This window comes from Egretta garzetta, unplaced genomic scaffold, assembly GCF_000687185.1.
Source record: "Egretta garzetta isolate BGI_Z169 unplaced genomic scaffold, ASM68718v1 scaffold14, whole genome shotgun sequence".
In the NCBI taxonomy this organism is placed as follows: Eukaryota; Metazoa; Chordata; class Aves; order Pelecaniformes; family Ardeidae; genus Egretta; species Egretta garzetta.
The window spans coordinates 1,033,092-1,052,923 of record NW_009259588.1 but is presented as its reverse complement, the minus strand read 5'-3'; the positions used below and the strand labels follow the sequence as shown (position 1 = coordinate 1,052,923).

The window sequence follows — 19,832 nt, the reverse complement described above, 5'->3', positions numbered from 1 at the left end:
AATAAATCTGTACTGAACACAGCATATCTGTGTTTATATAGCAGTGGTTTCGAGCTGGTAAGCCCTACTACATTCCAATTGCTCTACACAGCAGTAATTTAAGTTCCTTTGCAGCTATGATACCTGCAGAAAACCTGCACTTGCAGAAATCTGAAAGCAGATTTTTGCCTGTTTCTTGTTCTTACCTTAGTATTTTCAGTTTCACTTAGTAGACTGTGACTTCTGAACATCTTTATACAATGCTGAGCAATAAGTTCCATTTCAAAGGTTGAACTCCTGAAAAAAACCCTTATTTTTCTCTGAAATGTGCATTGAATATTTATTCAGTCTCTCTAAGTGAAAGATACACTTTCAGTAAACCTTGGGATAGTAAAACCTAGCACTGGGCTAATAGAGTTAAAACAGCTGTTAACAAGGATTCCTTGTGAGAAAACTTCAAACTGGTTGAGATGAAAAAAATTACGGGTTTTGTCTGCATATTGTACATACTTAAAACACTTTGCTTATGCTTATATATATCTCTTCAGGGTGAGGTTTTTTTGGTTCTCATATCTATTGAAGTAAAGTACGTAGTTGTGACTTATTCTACAAAGACAATGTTTTCTCATCATGACGCTGTTCAATAACAGACTGCATTTCTGGTTGCAGCATTTCAGAAGTTTGGTGTTTGTATCTGAGCTGAAGCACGTCAGAGCCTTAAATATAAGCTAAATAATCATTCAGGTTGAAGTGATCGGAAATTAGTTCAAATCAAGCTCCCTCCCACTCTTGGATTTCTTATTTTAATGGAGTAACGAAATGGGTTAAGCCCTAGATAGTTCTCAGAAGTTTTCAAGCATAATGTGCTAAGTGTACTTGCAGGTTGACTACAGCCTTTGGGGATGACTTGAAAGAGAATATGTAGATAAGTATCCTGGTACTTTTTTCAGAAAAGCTGAGATTTTTGCAGCCTGCAAAAACCTGTATCACTTTTCATATTAAAAATAATTATTTTAAACCTCTTCCACCAGTTCAGCAGATGTTGCCAGATTAAAATAGTGAGTACATAAAGAACTGTCGCATTCTCTTTTTAAAACCAATTGGACAGACAACAAGCTGGATTGATGGGAGGAAACCTGCCCACATCTGTTCAAAGCTGCCTCTGTGTCAAGACACACAGTATGAACCAGGCCAGAGTGGGAGTGAGTTTTAGCAGTAGACTACATTTCATCCTAGTCTTTGTTATCTAGGGATCCCATTGCTCTACAAAATGCCTGTGAAGGTAAACACCATAATAAATGTGTTCAGCATCTATGGGTTTTTTTTTATATTTGTTTTGTGTTTTTAAGTGGAACTTCACAAGAGTAGATGCTGTCAAGAGGGTACTTGAAAACATTTTGATGATCAAAAAACTGTTGTAAAATGAAGCTTAAATGCAAAGAAAACTTGCTCTGAGAGAATGGCTGGAAGCAGTACAAGTAGGCAAAATATTTTTTTTATAAAGTGATTTGTACCCAAAGGTCTCTTTTTTTTTTTATAACATCAATAATACAAAACCAGATTAGGAACTCAGGAACTGTACAATCCCTTGATACTAATGTACTGATACCATGCTGCCCTCAGCACTTCATTAGCATCTTGCTACAGATGTCTCCCCTTGGCAGTGAAATGTGTCAGAAAAGATCACTCAGAGCATAGGCACTGTGTCCTCCCAAATTGCAATGTGTCATTTTTAATAGTATGTTAAGATTTCTAACTTAATATGTCAGTGGCATTTTGTGATAGTATTTAAGTACCTTTTGCAAGCATTCTTTCATCAGCAAATTAGATTAAGTTACTAAAAACAATCTTGATCACTGAACTATTTGTGCATGTCTCTTGTTAAATCTCTAGGAATAAAAAGAAAGTTATGCCTTCTTCTGGCAACACTGTGCCTCAGTTAATAGCCAAACTGACAGTTCTTAGGAGAAACTTGCAAAATGGTAAAACAAAGCAGGCCAGGAAAGCCTGTATTTAAATTTAAACCTGCGACCTATTTGTTGAAGTTGTACTCTCTCATGTTTCTGCTTGATGCTTGGTAGCATTATGCAGGGGAGGACAAGAATTTTGGATAAATTTAACTAAATTCCACCTACCTTTTGATGCTCAGTTTTTGTCCTGTAATTTCAATGTTCTTATCCTGGCTCTCTGAGAAAAAGCAAATTAGATGTTTTGGATTTGTGAAAATAAAGCCAAACTCCAGCAAGCTACTTCCCTAATTTCTTTTTTAATTCATAGTCTTGACTTTTATTTTGCTTGTCATTAAAGTATTAGCTCTTCAGACATCAGAAATTAACGCTTTATTAAGTTTAATGGTTGATTGTCTGTCCTAATAGAAAAAGCTGTGCAGTATTAAAACAAACTCCTGCTTAGAGCCCCCCAAGAAACAAACTAGAGTTCTTCCTTAAAAAATATGCACCATTATAAACACATGGCAACTCACTTGATGATGATGATGATGACAGTTCAGTAGCTGTCAATGACTGCATAAGAGTTTAGAGAAGACAGAGGCTGACCTTTCCCAAAGGTGCACAGTGATGGGGCAGGAGACAACAGACACAAATCGCAACATGGGTTACTTTGACTGTATATGAGGAAAAATCTTTTTACTTTGAGGGTGATCAAACTGTGGAACAGGTTTCCCAGAGTGGTTGTGGATATATTTGGAGATAATATTTGGAGATACTCAAAACTGTCCTGGACAAAGCCCTGAGCAGCCTGATAGAACTGGACCAGTTTCAAGCAGGGAGCTGGACCCAGGTGGCCTTCAGAGGTCCCTTCCAACATAAATTATTCTGTGATTCTAGGTGTTTACAGACTAATAAACACATTCTCGTGAAGTGTTTTTTTAAACAGGTGGGATAAGTGAAATAGGAAAAGCAAGATAAATAGTCTGCTTAATGGAAATGCTGAACACTGAAATGGTTTCCATTTCCTTCAGGCTTGCAAGTATTGACCATGTTTACCAGTCACTATGATTTTCAGTAGGGAAACCAATACTGACGAATGTGCAGTTCATGACTGAGTGTGTATATATGTATAGCCTTTTTTCTGGCCAGTTTTGGTTTCACCAGCTGTCTCAGCAGAATGCATTTTAATTTAAATTTAGTGATCCAAGACATGAAAGTCAATCTCTAAATGAATTGTATGTGAAATAAATGTCATAAAAGCTTTTTTTCCTAAGGTTTGGCAATATTCCTTAAACTGTTTACAGTGATCTTCTAATCTTTCAAAGTAGATATAATAGCACTGCCAGACTTGATATTCTAAACTGAAGCATGCCTTTATCAAAAACAGAATAGTACAAAGACAGTTTTCAGTGTTTGGGGATTTAAATAGAGGAAAAAATACTTTTTTTTTTCTTTTTTTTTTCTTTTTTTTTTTAATGATGATGAGCAAGACTAGTTTTTGTTACATTCCTGGTTTTACTGATTCACCACCTGCTCAGATGAGCCAGTGGTAATTGTGATACAGAACAGTAAAATCTACATTTAAAGTCCTTGAGACAAAGGGGTGTTGAAGCACACGCACAAATGCATTATGTGACTCTAAAAATCAAGTCAGAAATTTGAAAGGGAAAAATGCTCTCATGCCAAAGAAAGAAAACAGATGAAACAGAATGTGAAAGGCAAGTTCTTCTGAGGTTACTCAGAAGAAATGGGACGGAGTTATATCACACATTCTCCCTTAAATTTTGTGTACTGAGGGATGATTTAACCTACTTCAGACAATTTATGCTTCCATTGACATCTTTGTAGAAGGAAATATTTTGTTTCAAAGTGACTTAAATTCAGCCCAAACCTCTTAATACAGACTTCGTGTGTTGTAGGAAAGTTCAATTGTTCACATGCATTATGTCATAATATCACCTCTTAAAGCATGTTAAAAACTTCCTAGCTTTTCTGAAGACATGGGTGGTAAAGTCTTGCTCTGTCCATAACTGTTCCTAAACATTCAGGTGGTAAGAACATATATAAAAAGCTCTTAAATGTATTGAGGAAAAAAAGGCAAAATAAAAAGTTTTCATGTACAGAGGAAAAAAAATAAGATCAAAGATAAGTTAAAAGTTATTAGGTTAGCTACTGTATGTGGAAAAAAAAAATTCCTGATGGCAAACTACATGGATTCTTTCCTGCCCAGTAAGAAATGGCCTCATGCTGCAGCCCATAGCTGCTCATAGCTATGGAAATTAGAACAAATTAATATTGTTAGCTCATTTCAGCCAAAGTTAATAATGGACTCAGAAATATTGGGAAGGGGCACCAAGAAGTGCAGAAATCCAGGCCCAAAATGGGGGTTTTCTTCTATTTAACGTCTTGAAGCTGAGCTATACAAGTGCATCAAAGTAGTCCAGTCAGTGAGGTTTCAACTGATGGCTGCTAGTGTGCTTTCTGTGATCACTCAGCTAAGTTTGGAGAGGAGGAAAAAGTCTTACTTGACTCTGTCTTAGCACATTTACATGTGTTTAATGGTTTTTAGTTGCTAATGACTGGATGAAGTAATACTAGGTAAGCCATGGAAATGGTGTTGCAAAACATAGCAGAGTGGAACATTGCTCAGCTGAAAGGCTGTTTGCTACTTGAGGAGGCAGCGTTCCCATGGTGTGAGTGGAGGGTTGCTTCCCTGCAAAGAACCCCAGGACAGACTACTTCTTACTGATGGCTTTTTGTCTTGCCTATAAGCCGGACCTTGTCATAAGTAATGGTCAGTAACAGACTAAAAACACATTCTTTCTTTGAAGGGTAGCTGTAGATCATCCTCTTACTCACCAGACTCTAACTCATGTTTTTGGAGCCTTTTCTGCAATTTTGGCATGATATTTTCAGCAGTGTAAATTGAAGAATCTCTGCATTTAGTGACCAGGGAGCTCTTATTTCTTTTAGGGTATCATTGTTTTAGAAATGCTGCAACTAAAGAAGCAGAGGGCTCCATTGTTGCTGCCTCCAATAGGCTCAGACTATCCTTCCTCTCCATCTCGGTCATAAGCTAATGTGCAGTCAAGGCAGAGCTGAAATGCTGTTGTTACTTGTCAGTGATTCCCATCAAGTGTGTCCTGCTGGACAGGTGAACAGCTGTATTCTGGCCATAGATGTTGTAGTAATTTTGATTTTATTCTCAGATCTCACCATTTAAAGAAAATTACAATGTAGATTTACAGGCCTATTACTATTTAACGAACTTTTGGCAGAGGATTTCTTTTGAAAACAGAATAAAGGAAAGGAAGATTAGAGGTATGGATGACTTTTTAATCGGATAAAGCCATAGCTTCCAGGCTGCAGTGATGTCACTGACTCAGGAAGGCTTTGGACGAGTTGTTGTATTATCTCCTTTGAGACTTTTTCTCTGTACAGACTTTGAATTTAAAAAATTATTGTGAATTTTATAATTGGTAAGTTTTAGTCCATGAAAATTTATATATCAGAAATCGGTAGTTAGGGATGAGCTTTTTTTTTACTTTCCAACATCATGAAGTATTACTGATTTAATTGAATAAAGCAATTTTCATTATGCTGATAATAATGTTAATGTTTCAGAGAGACTGCCTAGAATCCTTAAGTCAGCACGCAAGGCACCCTAATTACCAAGGAAAGACTTGTTTCTTGCAGCAGTTTCAAGTATTTGTCCTGAAGATCTCAAGAATGTTTATGAAGTTTCTACTCAAATCTAGGCGTTGTTTTCCAGATGGGAAATTCAAAGATATTCAGAACTTCCAAATGGCATTCTTTGAAGGATTAATAGCCTCACTAAATCATGAGTAAGGATAGAGGATTGTTATTAGTGTTGTGTTTTTGTAAAAATATCAGTATGTAATCTCTACATCTCTACATCTATTTCATTTCTAGTCTAAGTATTAACTGCAGTAGTAAAACCCAAATGTAGTGAATTGTATAGTTGTACTCACAGTTACCTTTTCATTTGCAAAAGTTAAGTGGTCAAATTAACACAGGGAACCGTTTGGTTCATTTGATTTTCTTCCCTGCAGTATCTGCCTTTTAGGAGCATGCCCAGGGCCACAATTAAAGCATGTGTGGGCTTTGTAGCCAATGCTGTGGAGCAGTGTTGCATGCTACAGCTGTTGGGGCTGCCATTGCCACTGCATTTGCCAGCAGAGTCCCAATGCAGCCTCCAGGGAGTGTCAGTGGGAGCTCCTGTAAGTAACTTCCTTGTGGTATTTTTAAACTGACATTTTTCAAATTTGAGCACAGCAGCTGTGCTCAGCGTAGAGCCAAGGATTAAAGATATTTTTTTTCCCCTCACTAATTGCTTTTCATCCTAAAACTGGTAGATCTTTACCAGAGGCTGCTAATATTTCTATGTGCAACTCAATAATAGTAGATGAACAGAATTCCAGACCATGAGTGCCAGGAAGCACGTTACGGGTTTGGTTTTGCTCTCATTGTAGAGGCCTGACTTCTAATATAACTCAGAAATCTGTTCACTGCCTAAACTAAAAAAGCTATACGTGGCCTCTTTACAGAGGAAAAAGGCAATCACTTCCCACTCAAAAATACACCATAAGATATTTTAAAAAGCAAGGTATATTTTACATAATACATTTTGAGAATGAAGATCTCTTATTCTGGGACTTCTGCTGCTAAGGCAGTACTAATGTCTTTGTTTCATTAATAGTGTTGTATTGCAAAAACACAGTAAAATGTTTTAATGACTTCTTAATTGCTAATGAAGAAATTACTCATTTTTAATTTTTCTTTGTGGGGTCTTTTTGCTGAAAGGTAGAGAGAAACAAAAATGCTTGTTTATGAATATAAGAACAAAGAGCAAGAATAATTAAATACAGTAGATGGTAAAAATTATGAAGAAAAATAAGCTCCTTTATCTTGAAACAAATTGGATATTCTGAAAGCTTGTCATAAAACCACTTCTAAACCATTAAAAAGAGACTCTACTTTTATTTTTTTTTCACAGTGTGAATAAATGTGGTCGTCTGTAGTCATTAGGATAAATTCACTATGGATATTTTTTCCTCTTTCTGTAAAAGGTTGGTTTGCTTTTGGAATTTCAGTGGAACTCTGTCTTTAAGTACAACTTACGTTTTCTTTACACTTCAGTGTTGATATTGCTTCTTTTTTGCTATTTGGCTTCACTAGAAATTAAAAAGAGTTCATAGGTATATTGCTGAACTCTGCCTCTTTTATCAAGGATACAATGTAACACAAATCAGTTGCCTTTTAAAGTATATGTAAAATATAGATTATTGCTGTATTCGGTGGAAGACAACTCAACATTCGAATAGGCAGCCATTGTAGAAACGTTACTCTGGCGCATAAATTGCTTAACTAACACGTGATCTTGCTTAAGTCTTACGTATGGGTAAACTCTGTATTTTGCTGTTTAGCATAGAACCAAGCAAGATTTGAAATTAAAGATGGCTGCCTGCAACAGTTAAATAACCCTGTGCTTGACTTTGTGCCTCATGCTCATGAAGGTGCTTTATCGATCCAGTCATGGCCTCTCTCTTCTTCCTTACAGAAGTACTATTTTTGTGTGTCAAGGGGTTAAGCTTTCCAAGTCAGTTGCACAAATCTCATTTCTCCTGCCCCAGTCTTGATAAACCCTTCCTTGCTTTACCAAATGCCTAGTGCATGATTTGAGGAGCTTGAGGAAAGAGAAGACAAGCATTTGTGAATGTGCTAAAATAATAATTTGTCAGGCAATTGTACGCCACGTCAGTGTTGGCAACTAGGCAGCCTTGCCTGAACCTTTTGACGAATGTAACTTCTTTTAAAAATAGTTCTCATTCTTGTTTTCTTTGACTGTGATACTACACCAGTGAAATATTCTGATCCACATTGCTGTGGGGTAGCGTATGGCTTATTTGCACGTTCAGAAGCATTGCTTCCAAATTGTGTGTACCTTTCGGTTGGCGTCGAATCTTCCAGGGCTGCAGTGCTGTGGTAGAGCACTGCTGGGTGACCTCTTGTAAGTTGGGCTATAGGAAGATAACTGCACCTTCTTTAGAGTTATCACTACTGTATTAACTCCTGCTCGCTACTTAATAATGTGGAGTTGGTAAAGTTTTTACAATATAATTTCCATTTGTTTTGCCACTGACGGAATAGTTTTGTTTTCATACCTCTGTGCTGGAAGGTTAGGAAGTTCAGTGCACAATTCCAGGGAGATGGAGCCACCGCTCTCTCTGATTTGATTTGCAATCCAATACCATTGTTCACTGCTAATTTCCCAGGCTCAGAAGTGCTTTTTTAATTTGTAATTTTTAATGTCACTTTTCCCATCTACACTTTCTTTGGCTTCTCATTTTACTGCTGTATTAAAGTTCCTGAAATAGTCTGCTGATTCCTCTAGCATTTCATGTAGAATATGTAAAAATTCCACTGATCTACTAAAAAGCAAAAGTTTGGGTCAAAACAGAAGGGAATGTTGGAAGTGGAAGCAGGGGTAAAGATTATAGGATCAAATGGAGGATTATGTAAGCTTATAAAAGCAAGCTCTGTCCTCCAGGGAAGCTTTTCATATTCCACAAACAACATGCCCACTGGTTCCGCTGGAGAAACAGTGAATTGCATGGAAGAGCATCTTTTGGCAGTATTGCTAGTGCACTGGAAAGCAATTAGGATGTTAGCAGCATTTAGAAGGTGCCCATTTTTCAGTGACAGCTTTCTAATGCAGATGTGGCTTAAGATACTTTAGATGTAATTGAGGATAGGATTAAAAAGCACTGTCTTTCATGTTCTCTGCCTGTTTATGCGGATCAACTTGATAATTTTAAAAATACCTGCGGTATATTTACAGCCTTGAGCAGTTTGTGTCCTGTAGTTTAGAAGTAACCTGTAAGACCAAACCACTAGCTTTTTACTTTTTCTTTTTTTTAATAAAAAAAATAATAAATTTCCATATAAGTCATGCAAGTGTGTAGATCAGTCCAAAAATACGCCTCGGTAAAAAGAGAAAATGTCAAGCAAAACCAGCCCCAAACACTGAACTGTTTTTGTTCTTAGGGACAGTTTTGAGCACACTGGGATTTTGGGATGTCAGCAATATATTTAAGTATATTCAAAAAAGATCTGATGTGCATTTCATGATTAATTTTTTCAAGACTACCAGCCTATTAAGTTTCAAGTAATTGTACACATACAGTTTGAGATATGTATTAAAAGAAATCTGTATTGATCATGCTTATGATGTAGGTATATCATGCTGACCAGAAACACTGAGAGTCAGACTTGTTAGCTAACTGAAAGAACACTAAAAGAAATGCAGTGCAGATAAAGCTAGTGAAATTTGAATTGACACATGAAACATCTATTTGCCTTTTTTAGTCTGGTATTTGTTTGCAGAACATCCATTTATGCACTAATTGGATAGAGTTGGTGGTCTGCTAGCTTTTATGTTTAATAACTACTAAGAGGGCATCATGATCCCTGGTCCCAAACATGGCAGTGTTTTAAATTATTTTGAGTATGTTGAGTTAATACTATGTTTTACATGGGGATATCTGAAACTACTATGTACTTGGACATCTTATTTGCATTTTAGTTATTTTTATGAAGTTGTATGCCACAGGGGAGGGAATATAAGGTACATATTGAAACCTTTTGATACCTTCAGATGGCAGGTGATATTAGTATCTGCAAGTTGTTCTTAAGATGCGATGTATTCAACACAATCTCAAATACGTGCTCAGGAGATACAGACTTTATGCTGAAATGCAGTTGTGACGTGCAGAAAACAGACTCCACAATCTGTAAGATTGTAAAGTAGGTATGTTTATTCAGCGCTGGGCAGCACGGGGGGGTAGTCCCACCAAAGTCATGCGCACCGCAACACGGCAGCTTGTCCTGCTTATATGTAGCAAAATGTTACATATACATGAAGTTTCCCAATACGCCTATACATAGGCATAACCTGTCCCCACTTTGTATTAAAATTAGTTTCAAGAGGTCATTTCCATAAGTCCCTCCCAACTGCACAGGCTCAGTGATTTGAGTCGGTGGTCTTCAGGGGTCATTCACTTCATCCACTCCTCTTCTTCACCTGGTCCTTTTGGTGAATTCCAGCTTCCACCCCCCTTATTCCACTGTCAGAACAACTCAGCTGGTACCAACCGGCTCCCCATCCTTGGCCATCCTCATATCAACAAAGTGCCAGACGCTTTGTTCTCCTACAGGCCTTCCAAGGCCTGTAACAAAGATGGGCCATTTGCTACTAATCTCCCCTCTTCCACATTCCCTACAGTGTTAGTTTCTTATCTATAGTTTACTTCATATGATTAGTAAGTTAATCTAAAACACAATGCTAGCAATTTAAGATGGATCTACAGTTGGCTTCACAAAGGTCCTTTTGTTAACCCTTTAGCCTCCCTTCAGTTGTTTACCTGTGCTTACTGTCAATACCAGTTCAGCTGCTTCCATTGCTAACAATGAACAGTCGTTTTTGTGGCAGTAGCAACAAACCTAAAGAACTCTTTGTAAATACTTGGGTTTTTTCTGTTTTTCCCTTCAACTTATGCAGTTGGAACAAAAGTATAATTACTCTGTTGGGAAAGACTGGGGTGAAAAAAAAAGGTGTGTATCTTCCATGCAAAACTGGAGCACAAAATGAACAGCTGTCCATCAAACCTATTCTTTTTGTAGAATTTTCTGTAATTCCAGTAAACAATTGATTCAAAGCATTCTTCTGCTTTTAGGGGAGATCATTTGGGTAGTTACATCTGTTGTCCTGTTGCTGTCTAAGGTGGTTAGCTTCTCAGTTCTACTAAAACTTGCATTTTAAAATACTTGCCAGTTTAAAAACAAGAATTAAACTTTATTCACAGCTTTTTTTTTTTTAATGTGTAGTTTACATTACTGCATATGCAATTGCTTCTTCCAAAAAAACATAAAGCATAATGATAGGTCTCTGTTGCATCTGTAATGCTGTCCCAAAACACTGACTGTAAATTATCTTTCTAACAAATTGAGGTTGCTCATGACAGGTTTGGGGGCTTTGGGGGGGGGTTTTGGTGTTTTCTCAGTGTCTTGATTAATTTTTGAATGTGTAAACTCAACTTCTGGAGTAAGAACATTTTCCAGCTGACCTGGTTTGTTAATACTACAGAAGGTTTTGGCTTTCTTTTTAACAAAGCTTTAGGTACTTCACAGTTCATAATCAGAGAATATGAGACTGAAAATCTCATAGCTCTTTGGTCTCTAGCTTGTCTGCATGAGTGTATGCTGTGTTCCTCCTAAATGAGAAATAAAATAGCTTTGTCAGCTGAGGACATTTTCTGGCTTTTATAATCGGGTGTTTAAAAGAATTGTCAGAGACTTCATTCTCTTGTTAAATGGAACAATTTGTCATCTTCAAGGGATGAATCGCTTTTCTTTTTCAATGTTAATCATTCTTGCTGTATTATAAAAGTCTTTAAGTATTTTAAAGATAGCTGCTATGGTAGTGTTTAAGCAGTAAGCATCCCCTCACTATCTTATCAGTAAGACTTTGTATTAGCTAGCATTTTCTTTTGAAGTGTTATGTGTTCCGTTTGTATTAATCATGTAAAATCTAATGTTATCAGCAGAAGTTGTAGTTGGTACATCAGTATCTGTCTTGGTCTGAACCAGACTGAAAGTTTCCTCTGTTTTTTTTGTTAAAGCTTTTTTATTTATTCAAAGTTAGTGGTGTGTCTAGATAGATAGTTGCTGCTTAATTCATGTGCCTTTTTTACCTATTAGTTTGTTCAAGTGAAGGGCTTAAATATCGCTGCTTCAATGAAACATAGTTTGTTTTCCATTCCTTTTGAGAATTCTGGAAGATGAAGATGGTAATCTTTTATATTTTTCAGCACAATTTGCAACTTAGTCAATAGTTAGGCAGGAATCCATATTTGGGGGGCCTTTCTAGTTAAATGGGTTTGCAAGGACCATCCTGCATTAATTGTTTTCATATGCAATGATTTTCAAAATTTACTGTATTTCTGTTATTTACACATGCATTTTAAATGCCCTTCTACAGAAATGGGGCATGCATGTGTACAACTAAGTAATTCTAATATTAAATGGCATTCCAGACTTCAAAAGAATGTCATCTTTGTGCAGAATGAAAGAAAAAAAAAAGACATGGCAACAACTAGACTCTAGTCTGTCAAAAAACTGTTCACACAAAGTAGATTTTAAGACTATAAAAGTTCAATTTGCAAGACACATCTGTAACACTGAATATCTATCAACCTAACTTTGTCCTTTGAAAACCTTAACATATTTTGTTGTGAGAATGTAGTTTTAAACATATGACTTTCTGGAAAAGCATTGCTTTTGGAATGAAGGAATGTGATTTTAAACATAAGACTTGCTGGAAAGGAGTTGTTAGAGCTGTAGATCTGTGTTGCCATTTGACTGTCAGTTGCTGGCCATGTTGGCTACAGAGAGTATCTTCTAACAAAGCTGTACAGGCGCGGTGTTCCTGCCATCCCATCCTAAACTGTAATACGTAAACACTTGAGACGTTCTGTGCATGCTGACAGATCCATACCCTGCGTACTTTCTGCGCTTTTACCAGCTTCACTGTTGGCTTATCTCTAGCTGCCTTTTCAGTCTCTTTGACCCTGGATTGCATTTCATGATTCTTATTTTCCATGCATGTGACAACTTCTGGTCATGGGGAAAAGCATTTTTGGACTAATGTAATTTGATTTGACACAGCAATTCCTAAAGTTTCTACCTGAAACTGTCATCTGTGTTTAGATGCACTAAGCTGATATGTGGTTCCTTTTTTATTATTGTTTCTTTACAGCTTTCACAATAGAAGAGCTGGGCATTAGACAGCAGTATTTCAGGTAGTAAAAATGTACCAAGACAAGGGCCAATGGAAAAACAGCTTAAACTGTAGAACTAAAAAGTCTGCAAGTATGCTTTCTGTATAGTCATTCCATCCAAGGATAGAAGAGCCTGGATTTTTGAATCCAGCTGTAATGCTTGAGTTATAGAACTCTGAAACAATTGCATATTTAAAGAATTGTTTTTCACACTTATACTTTGTAACAAAATATTCTTGCTTTCCCTTAATGCTGGCAAGTCTCCTCAAAATTATTATTTTGGGATGTTTTGAAGTACTTTTTTTCATTATTATTATTACTCCTTCTACATAATTTCTCTTTTGCAGCAGTACAGATTGACAGAATCCTCAGTGGAAAGTAGCACAAGATAAGGAAGAAAAATTATTTGCTACTACCCTCAAACAGGAATAGCTGAGTGAGGCTTGTAGAAAGATAGTAAATCCCCCAAATCCATCTGTTTAGCAGAGGACTGAAGATAAATGCCACATTCTCCATCTTTCTGAAGTCAACAGGAACGTGATGGGAGTCACCTACGTGTTTGGTGAAATTGCTCTATGGAGCACGTTCATAATCTTGGGTCATACGCCTTTTCTCTGCTAGGACATCAGAAAAAGAAATGGATTAGGTCTTTGACTGTTACCAAGCTTCTGTATTTTCTATTTCTTCTCTCTTCTTGCTTGCAAGCTCTCTCTTGAGTTCCCTTTCTCTGAAAAAGGTATTTCATTTACCTCTACCATATTTCCAGTAGAGTACTGGCAAGGTGTAGGATCTTTTTCATTTCGTTTGATAAACAGAGGGTAGCTTTGACTTTCCTTCCATGCATATCAAGGTAAACAAAGAAATTAGAAGTTCATTTATGAAGGACCAGATATAAGTGACTTTCTTACAGCTTTCTTCTAGCTTTTGGATTATCAGTGTAAAAGCAGTGTAAAATCTTTTAGTCTGTGTTCATATGCAGAGTTTTTCTTTTTGATAAAGCAGATGGGGCATTAGTGAGAACAGAGAGTAGTTGTGAAGCGTATTTTAATTTACGCTGACATAAGCTGCTTTTAGGAAAATTCTTAAATATCAGTAGAGAAATACTTACATGTAGCTTCTTTCCATGTCCTCTGCCATTCACACTAATAGGCTGTGGGATCTTCACCTATGTTTTCTCTCGTTTGCATCTCTTTCTGAAGGTTGAATGCTGACTCAAGGAGAATACAACCTCAGCAGGATAGCTCATGAATATAATTTGGTTTTAATGATGGTTTCACCAGTTCCAGACCTGTCAGAACAGATTAGCATGTTCTTAGGAGTATCAAACCCCATGCTAACTTTTCAGAAGCAAAGGCCAAACAATTATTTAATGAAATGTGTAAATGTTTTGATAGATTTGCTGTTATTAATTAGCATAAGCAGACAACCTGGTTAGAATGGGGTTATGTACGTTCCATTCATACTGGCTTATTTAGGAATATACTTCTTTAAAGTTATATATCTATCAAGGAATACCTGTAAATATAAGAATACTTATATGCCTTGCCCAAGTAATTCTCTGTTACAATAGTATAAAATATCTATCCCTTTAATTTCATAAGACAGCACTTCTTTCATAATAGTTGTTTACAGCTGTTAATGTTATAATAAAGTGCAAACACCTTCAAATGTGACTGTATTGTGTATGTGAGTATATATATGTATCTTAAGTCAAACATAGACTAAATAATGTGAATAGAATGTTGCTAGAGCTGTTAGAGAAACTGTGTTGAAGTTATTGGGGCTTAATTTGAATTTTCAAGGAGAAGATCAAAGAAAGCTGAAACATATTCTTAATGATTATTTAAGAGCAGTCCAACCATTACAAAAGGTTGTTATAGAATATCCTGTTAGTGGATACACTGACTCTCCACTCTTTGGCAGGTGGATGACATCTTAGGAGAAGGCAGTGATGAAAGTGACAGTGAAAAAAAAAAGACAGAAGAGGAAGGTGAAAAACCTCAGATTAGTGCAGCAGACACTCTAGGAATCAAACCAGATCAGAGACCTGGATCATCGTCGTCGTCATCATCATCAAGTGAACGAAGCTTAACAGGCAGTGTACCCAGGTATGAGTTTTTCAAACGTAAAAAGAAGCGTTAATGATGTTTGATTATGTTTGTGCACTATTCAGTGTGCTTTTTGGCAACGCAGTCTTTATGTTGTTGTTAACTTCTGTGTGTACATAACACTTTTGGTAACTCTGAAATTGTCATGCTTACCACTGCAATGTTTTGGGATTGATTTAAGGAGATGGTCTGTTGAGAACCCAGGTATTGCCTGCTTTGGGAGAAATTAAGACCACTGAACTGCATTTATTTTAAAGTAGTCTTGATCCTGAATGAGATATAGGACAATGTCCTACAGTGTTACTTTAAGTAAAATAAAGCATGGTTTTGGAAAGCTATGGTTTTTTTCATCCTGAATTTTTGAGATACTTTTATATGGGAAATTAATAAAAATAAAGTTGTTGAGATAGTTTTCTGCTTTAGTCTCTCAGAAAGAAATTTAAACTTGCTAGTCTCTTCTGCAAAAATTATTCTAGTGTCCCACCATTGACTGTTGAATGATGACTATAAACCAATTTGCTAGTGCATATTTTAAATACGTTAAGGAATGTTTTTCAATCTGCAGCCCCTTAATAGTTTTTAAGCCTAACAATAGATAGAAAACTGTATAAGATGAAGATTATAGCAGTTTTAATTTAGAATTGCTGGGATCATCGTCCTGCACCACAAAGTGCTAGAAGTGCAAATATGCCTCAGATGTGTGTTGTAGTTTTTCTGCTCTCAGAACCAGACTGTTCTCACGCATAAGAATTTAAGCTCTAACAGTTTTTCATTAATGGAGGATAATGTAATTAGTAGGACTTAAGCAACTTATTTACATTATTTTAACTTTTGTGAGCTTTGTCTAGCACACAAAGAATGTATGAGAGAAACTGTGAAAAACACCAGAGAATGTGTTTATATTCATGACGAGATTTTGACTGGGGTAGCAAGGTTGCTGTGTGTCAGGAGTTTATTGGAGAAAGAGCTATGTGAGAAACTTGCACAAGCCTTTTAGTTTATCCTGGGTATGTCTAATCACTGATCATCTTCAGAAATATGGCAGATTAAAGGTATAAGAATTTAATCTGTCTCACATAGCTAGAAGAAAAGTTCCCTCCTAAATTAAGTTTGGAAGAAGAAAGTCAAGCCAGTGATGAATATTTTTAGAATACCATTTGAAGCAGCAAGGCATGGTGGTGGCATGTCACTGTTGATTCATCCTAATACTGTGGTGTTTTGTTGTGTAGAAAATGCACCAAATTCTGAAAAACAAAAGGTAAAAAGGATCGTATTAAGGAATATCACTTAGGGTTATTGCTAAATACTATTCCCCATGTATGGTTTACAAAGATAGAGCAAGTACATTTGTAATTAACTTTTGCTCTATCTAGGAAAGTTTGTAAGTAAGCTTGGCAATACTTCTGCACTCAGAAGCTGTGTAAAGTCTTTGAGAGGGCTTCTTAAGTAACTTTTCTATTTTTGACCTGTCTACCTCTTAAGAGTTGCCCTGTCAGTTTGTTAAATTGCATCCAGGGTTGAACCTGAATGGAGTGCTGGGAGACATACTCGCAAAGTGCTGGTTCAGATGCTGACCCAGTGTCTGCTAGGCAGGAAATTCTGCTTGAAAGAAAGGAGCCTCCGCCCGTCATCCTAATTCCATTTTAAGTTTGAAGTTTTAAATTGACGCTTTCGTGGTCAGTCAGTGTTGTATGTGTTCAAGAGCTACTGTACCAGAGGGGTAATGTAAGAACAGTTGTTAAACAGCCGGATTAAAATCTCCAGGACTCCAACACAAATACTACCTGCAGTTTCAGGGGGCCACATTTCTAAAAGTGAAGTGCTATACAAGCATATGCATCCCAACAAGAATTGAAGTTCCTTTTCTGAAAATTGGAGTCTTTGGGTTGTTAGGAGCATAATGAGGCTGAAATAGTATTTCATAATTGTAAATTATTTCTTCTCTGTCATATAACCTGATGTTGCAAATTATTTGTTACCATGAAGACCATCACTTCTTGCCACATTAAGAAAATAGAGGCTTTGTATTCTAAAGACCAGTCCCAGCTATTCATTATGTAAACCCCCCCCGGACCAGCTGGTTAAGTTATTATTTCACAAGTTGTTATGATCACCCTGATGTCCATATTTTAGTATTAATGTTTCCAGAAAACAAAATATGAACAAAATATGAAAGGCAATCCAAATACAATCCCATACTCTCATGTTCTGGCTCAGCCCATTCCTGGCAGAGATGAGGACTGCAGAGAGTTTAGGTTCCTGGTAAGCAATGCTCCTCTGCTCCATTACACCATTCCAGTAGTTACTGACTCTGGACCCGTAGCACTTGTAAGGTAGAAATGTAGCACTTCTGTTAAATGTTAATCTTCAGTCTTGAAATCTGTAGAATACCTTGATCATTTCTCTGATTGGTGCCACTTCTAAAATTCTCATGGATGGAGAAAAAAAATAATCTCTGAGAAATCTTAAGAGCTACTTTTTGAGAGGGGAAGGGGAAACGCAGCATCTTTCCTATGTCTATTTACTTTTATGACTTTTGGTAGGTGCCATGCAGTTAGGTTGCAATTTGACAGCCTAGAGTTGTTTAAAAATCCTAGATTCTTATGCAGCTTAATAAAATGCTTGGCTTTATCTCACGTCATGTTAAAAGGGTACTGCATAGACCAAACAATGAATGTGAGTTTCATACTGTATGAAAAGATTAAATAGAAAAGAGTAAGTTAAAAAACCAGTTGTTTATACTATTCACATTTGATCAGCCTCTTGTGGTTATGACCTGCATAACAATAAAATATATTTGCAGCTCACTTTTGTTTAGCAAATCTAAAGGAGGTAAACAAGTTTTTATTCTCAAATAGTCTTCATCTTCGTGTAGATAATCTTTCTCTAAGCTGCTTCTTACCTAATTTTTTAAAATAAAGGAATTGCTGTTTAGAGCTCTGATCCAGCTTTTGTTGAAGCAAAAAGGAGCCTGACTTCATCAGGAGCTGGACTTGAGCCCCCTCACAGTTCTACTAAAATTTTCTACTTAGAATGAAATTCCACTTAATGTTAGTTGAAACATGTCACACATGAAACTTATGGCTGGAAGTGATGAATGGGGAGTTATAAATCACAAAAGTGTACAGGTCTATTTTAATAAGCATTACTAATGATTAGTGATACATAATATGAAAAAGCTTTTGAGACTAGTACAAATAGAATTTGTTCGTAAGAGAAAACTGAATGTTTAGCTACTGTAGCACAGTATATACCTAGCAACAAGAGGTGTCTAATTAGTTGAGATATTTCGAGCTGTTGTCAGTGCACCGTTTGCTTTATTTTTTAAGTGCATTTTGATTTCACTGTGCTGCCTCCTCTTAACACTTGAGTGGTAGTGAACACGTTTGCAGTTCTTGTAGTGGAGGCCCCATCCCTGGAAACATTCAAGACCAGGTTGGATGGGGCTCTGAGCAACCTGATCTAGTTAGCGGTGTCCCTGCTCACTGCAGGGGGGTTGGACTAGATGACCTCTAGGGGTCCCTTCTGACCCAAAACATTCTATGATTCTATTTCCCCTTATCTGAAATTTGCTTATTGTGGAGTAGTTGCCAAAATAATATGTACTGAACAAATATGTTCCATGTTAGTATGCTTTAATACTGGTCTTTGTAGGAAGAGGAAAAAAATCACGTGAAAGGCTGTGGCAGTCTCAAAAGAATATATTTGGTAGAAGGACGGACAGACACATGTGACGAATAATGCCATTGAGAAAATTAGCCAAGCAATATGTCAAAGGTTAGGGTTTAGCCTCTTTCAGTCTGTAGATCCTGGAAATTGCCAGTGGAGATGCAAAGCCCTGTACAGCAAGTATTAGTGTGCTATGAGTCTATTGACTTGCCTATTTTCTGATGCAGAGGAGGCCTTGAAAATAGTTAATTAAATGCTTCAGTTGTATTACTGAAGCTAGGAAATTGGATGGACTTCATCTAGTAAATTGAAATGTTAAAGGAACTGGGGCAACAAACAGGAATTCGAGATGTACTCTCTATCACAGTCTTCCAGTGGCATGCCATATATCTGTGGCATGTGATCTTCTATAACTAAAATTTCTCTTAAGATATTGGAAGTATTTAGTCATGAGTGGAAGTTAGCAGAAAAAAAATAAATCACATAATATTAATTTAGATTCAGAGTACTTACTTCATGTGAGGTGCTGAACTGACAATCCAGGTGACCCCTTCCATTTCTGCATTCATATGTTCTAGTGCAGTGTTTGCAGTCCAGTTCTAATTCTTGAAGGAAAGGACACGATGGGAACCTTCAGATTTTTGAAGGATAGCTCATGCTGCAAACACCCTACTATGCAGTATCTCTTTACATGCTTTGCTTGTGCCTAAGGTATTACAGTCCAAGTAAAGAGTATTTTAAACAATGGAAAATGAGCCCAGCGGTGGCACTGGAGTTAAAAATAATGCAGTTCACTGTGCTGTATGCAGCTCATGTGCTGTAATATGAGTTTTCATAGAATCAATGTTGTAATTTTTAATAACTTTTAAGTAGGAAACTGAACTGTTGTAGCAGTATTCTATTTGCTGTTAATAGTCACTGTGATATGGAGAGTCTTCCTCAGAGGTCTCCAGTTTCTGATAAACTTAAGGGTTTGTTATACTGCAGGAAGTTGCAGAGAAGTAAAGGAGTGGTGGCCGCTCCTTCGTGGGAAAGACTATTTTGGGTGTCGGGACTCCTGAAAGCTTCCAGGTCTCGCATGAGGCCTTCCAGAAGCACAGGGGGTGGAAGCAGTTTGCTGGGTTTGTATCACTCTGCTGACAAAGCACAGTTCGCAGCACCTCCATGGGCTTTTGCAGCTTGGTGTTTGGTAAAGGGCAGCCCTCTGGTGTAGGGAGGTGGGTTGTTTTTTTGTTCTAGTTTTTGCACAGGTTGGCCACCAACATGAG

General features: G+C 37.0%; 1 protein-coding gene across 1 annotated transcript in view; it reads left to right on the top strand.

Annotated features, from left to right (window-relative positions):
- CTDP1 (CTD phosphatase subunit 1) overlaps window positions 1-19,832 on the top strand; it is a 99,222-nt gene that overhangs the window by 45,540 nt on the left and 33,850 nt on the right. Inside the window, 1 exon segment of the mRNA XM_009637922.2 lies at window positions 14,711-14,895. Coding sequence (XP_009636217.2) covers window positions 14,711-14,895 — 185 coding nt within the window.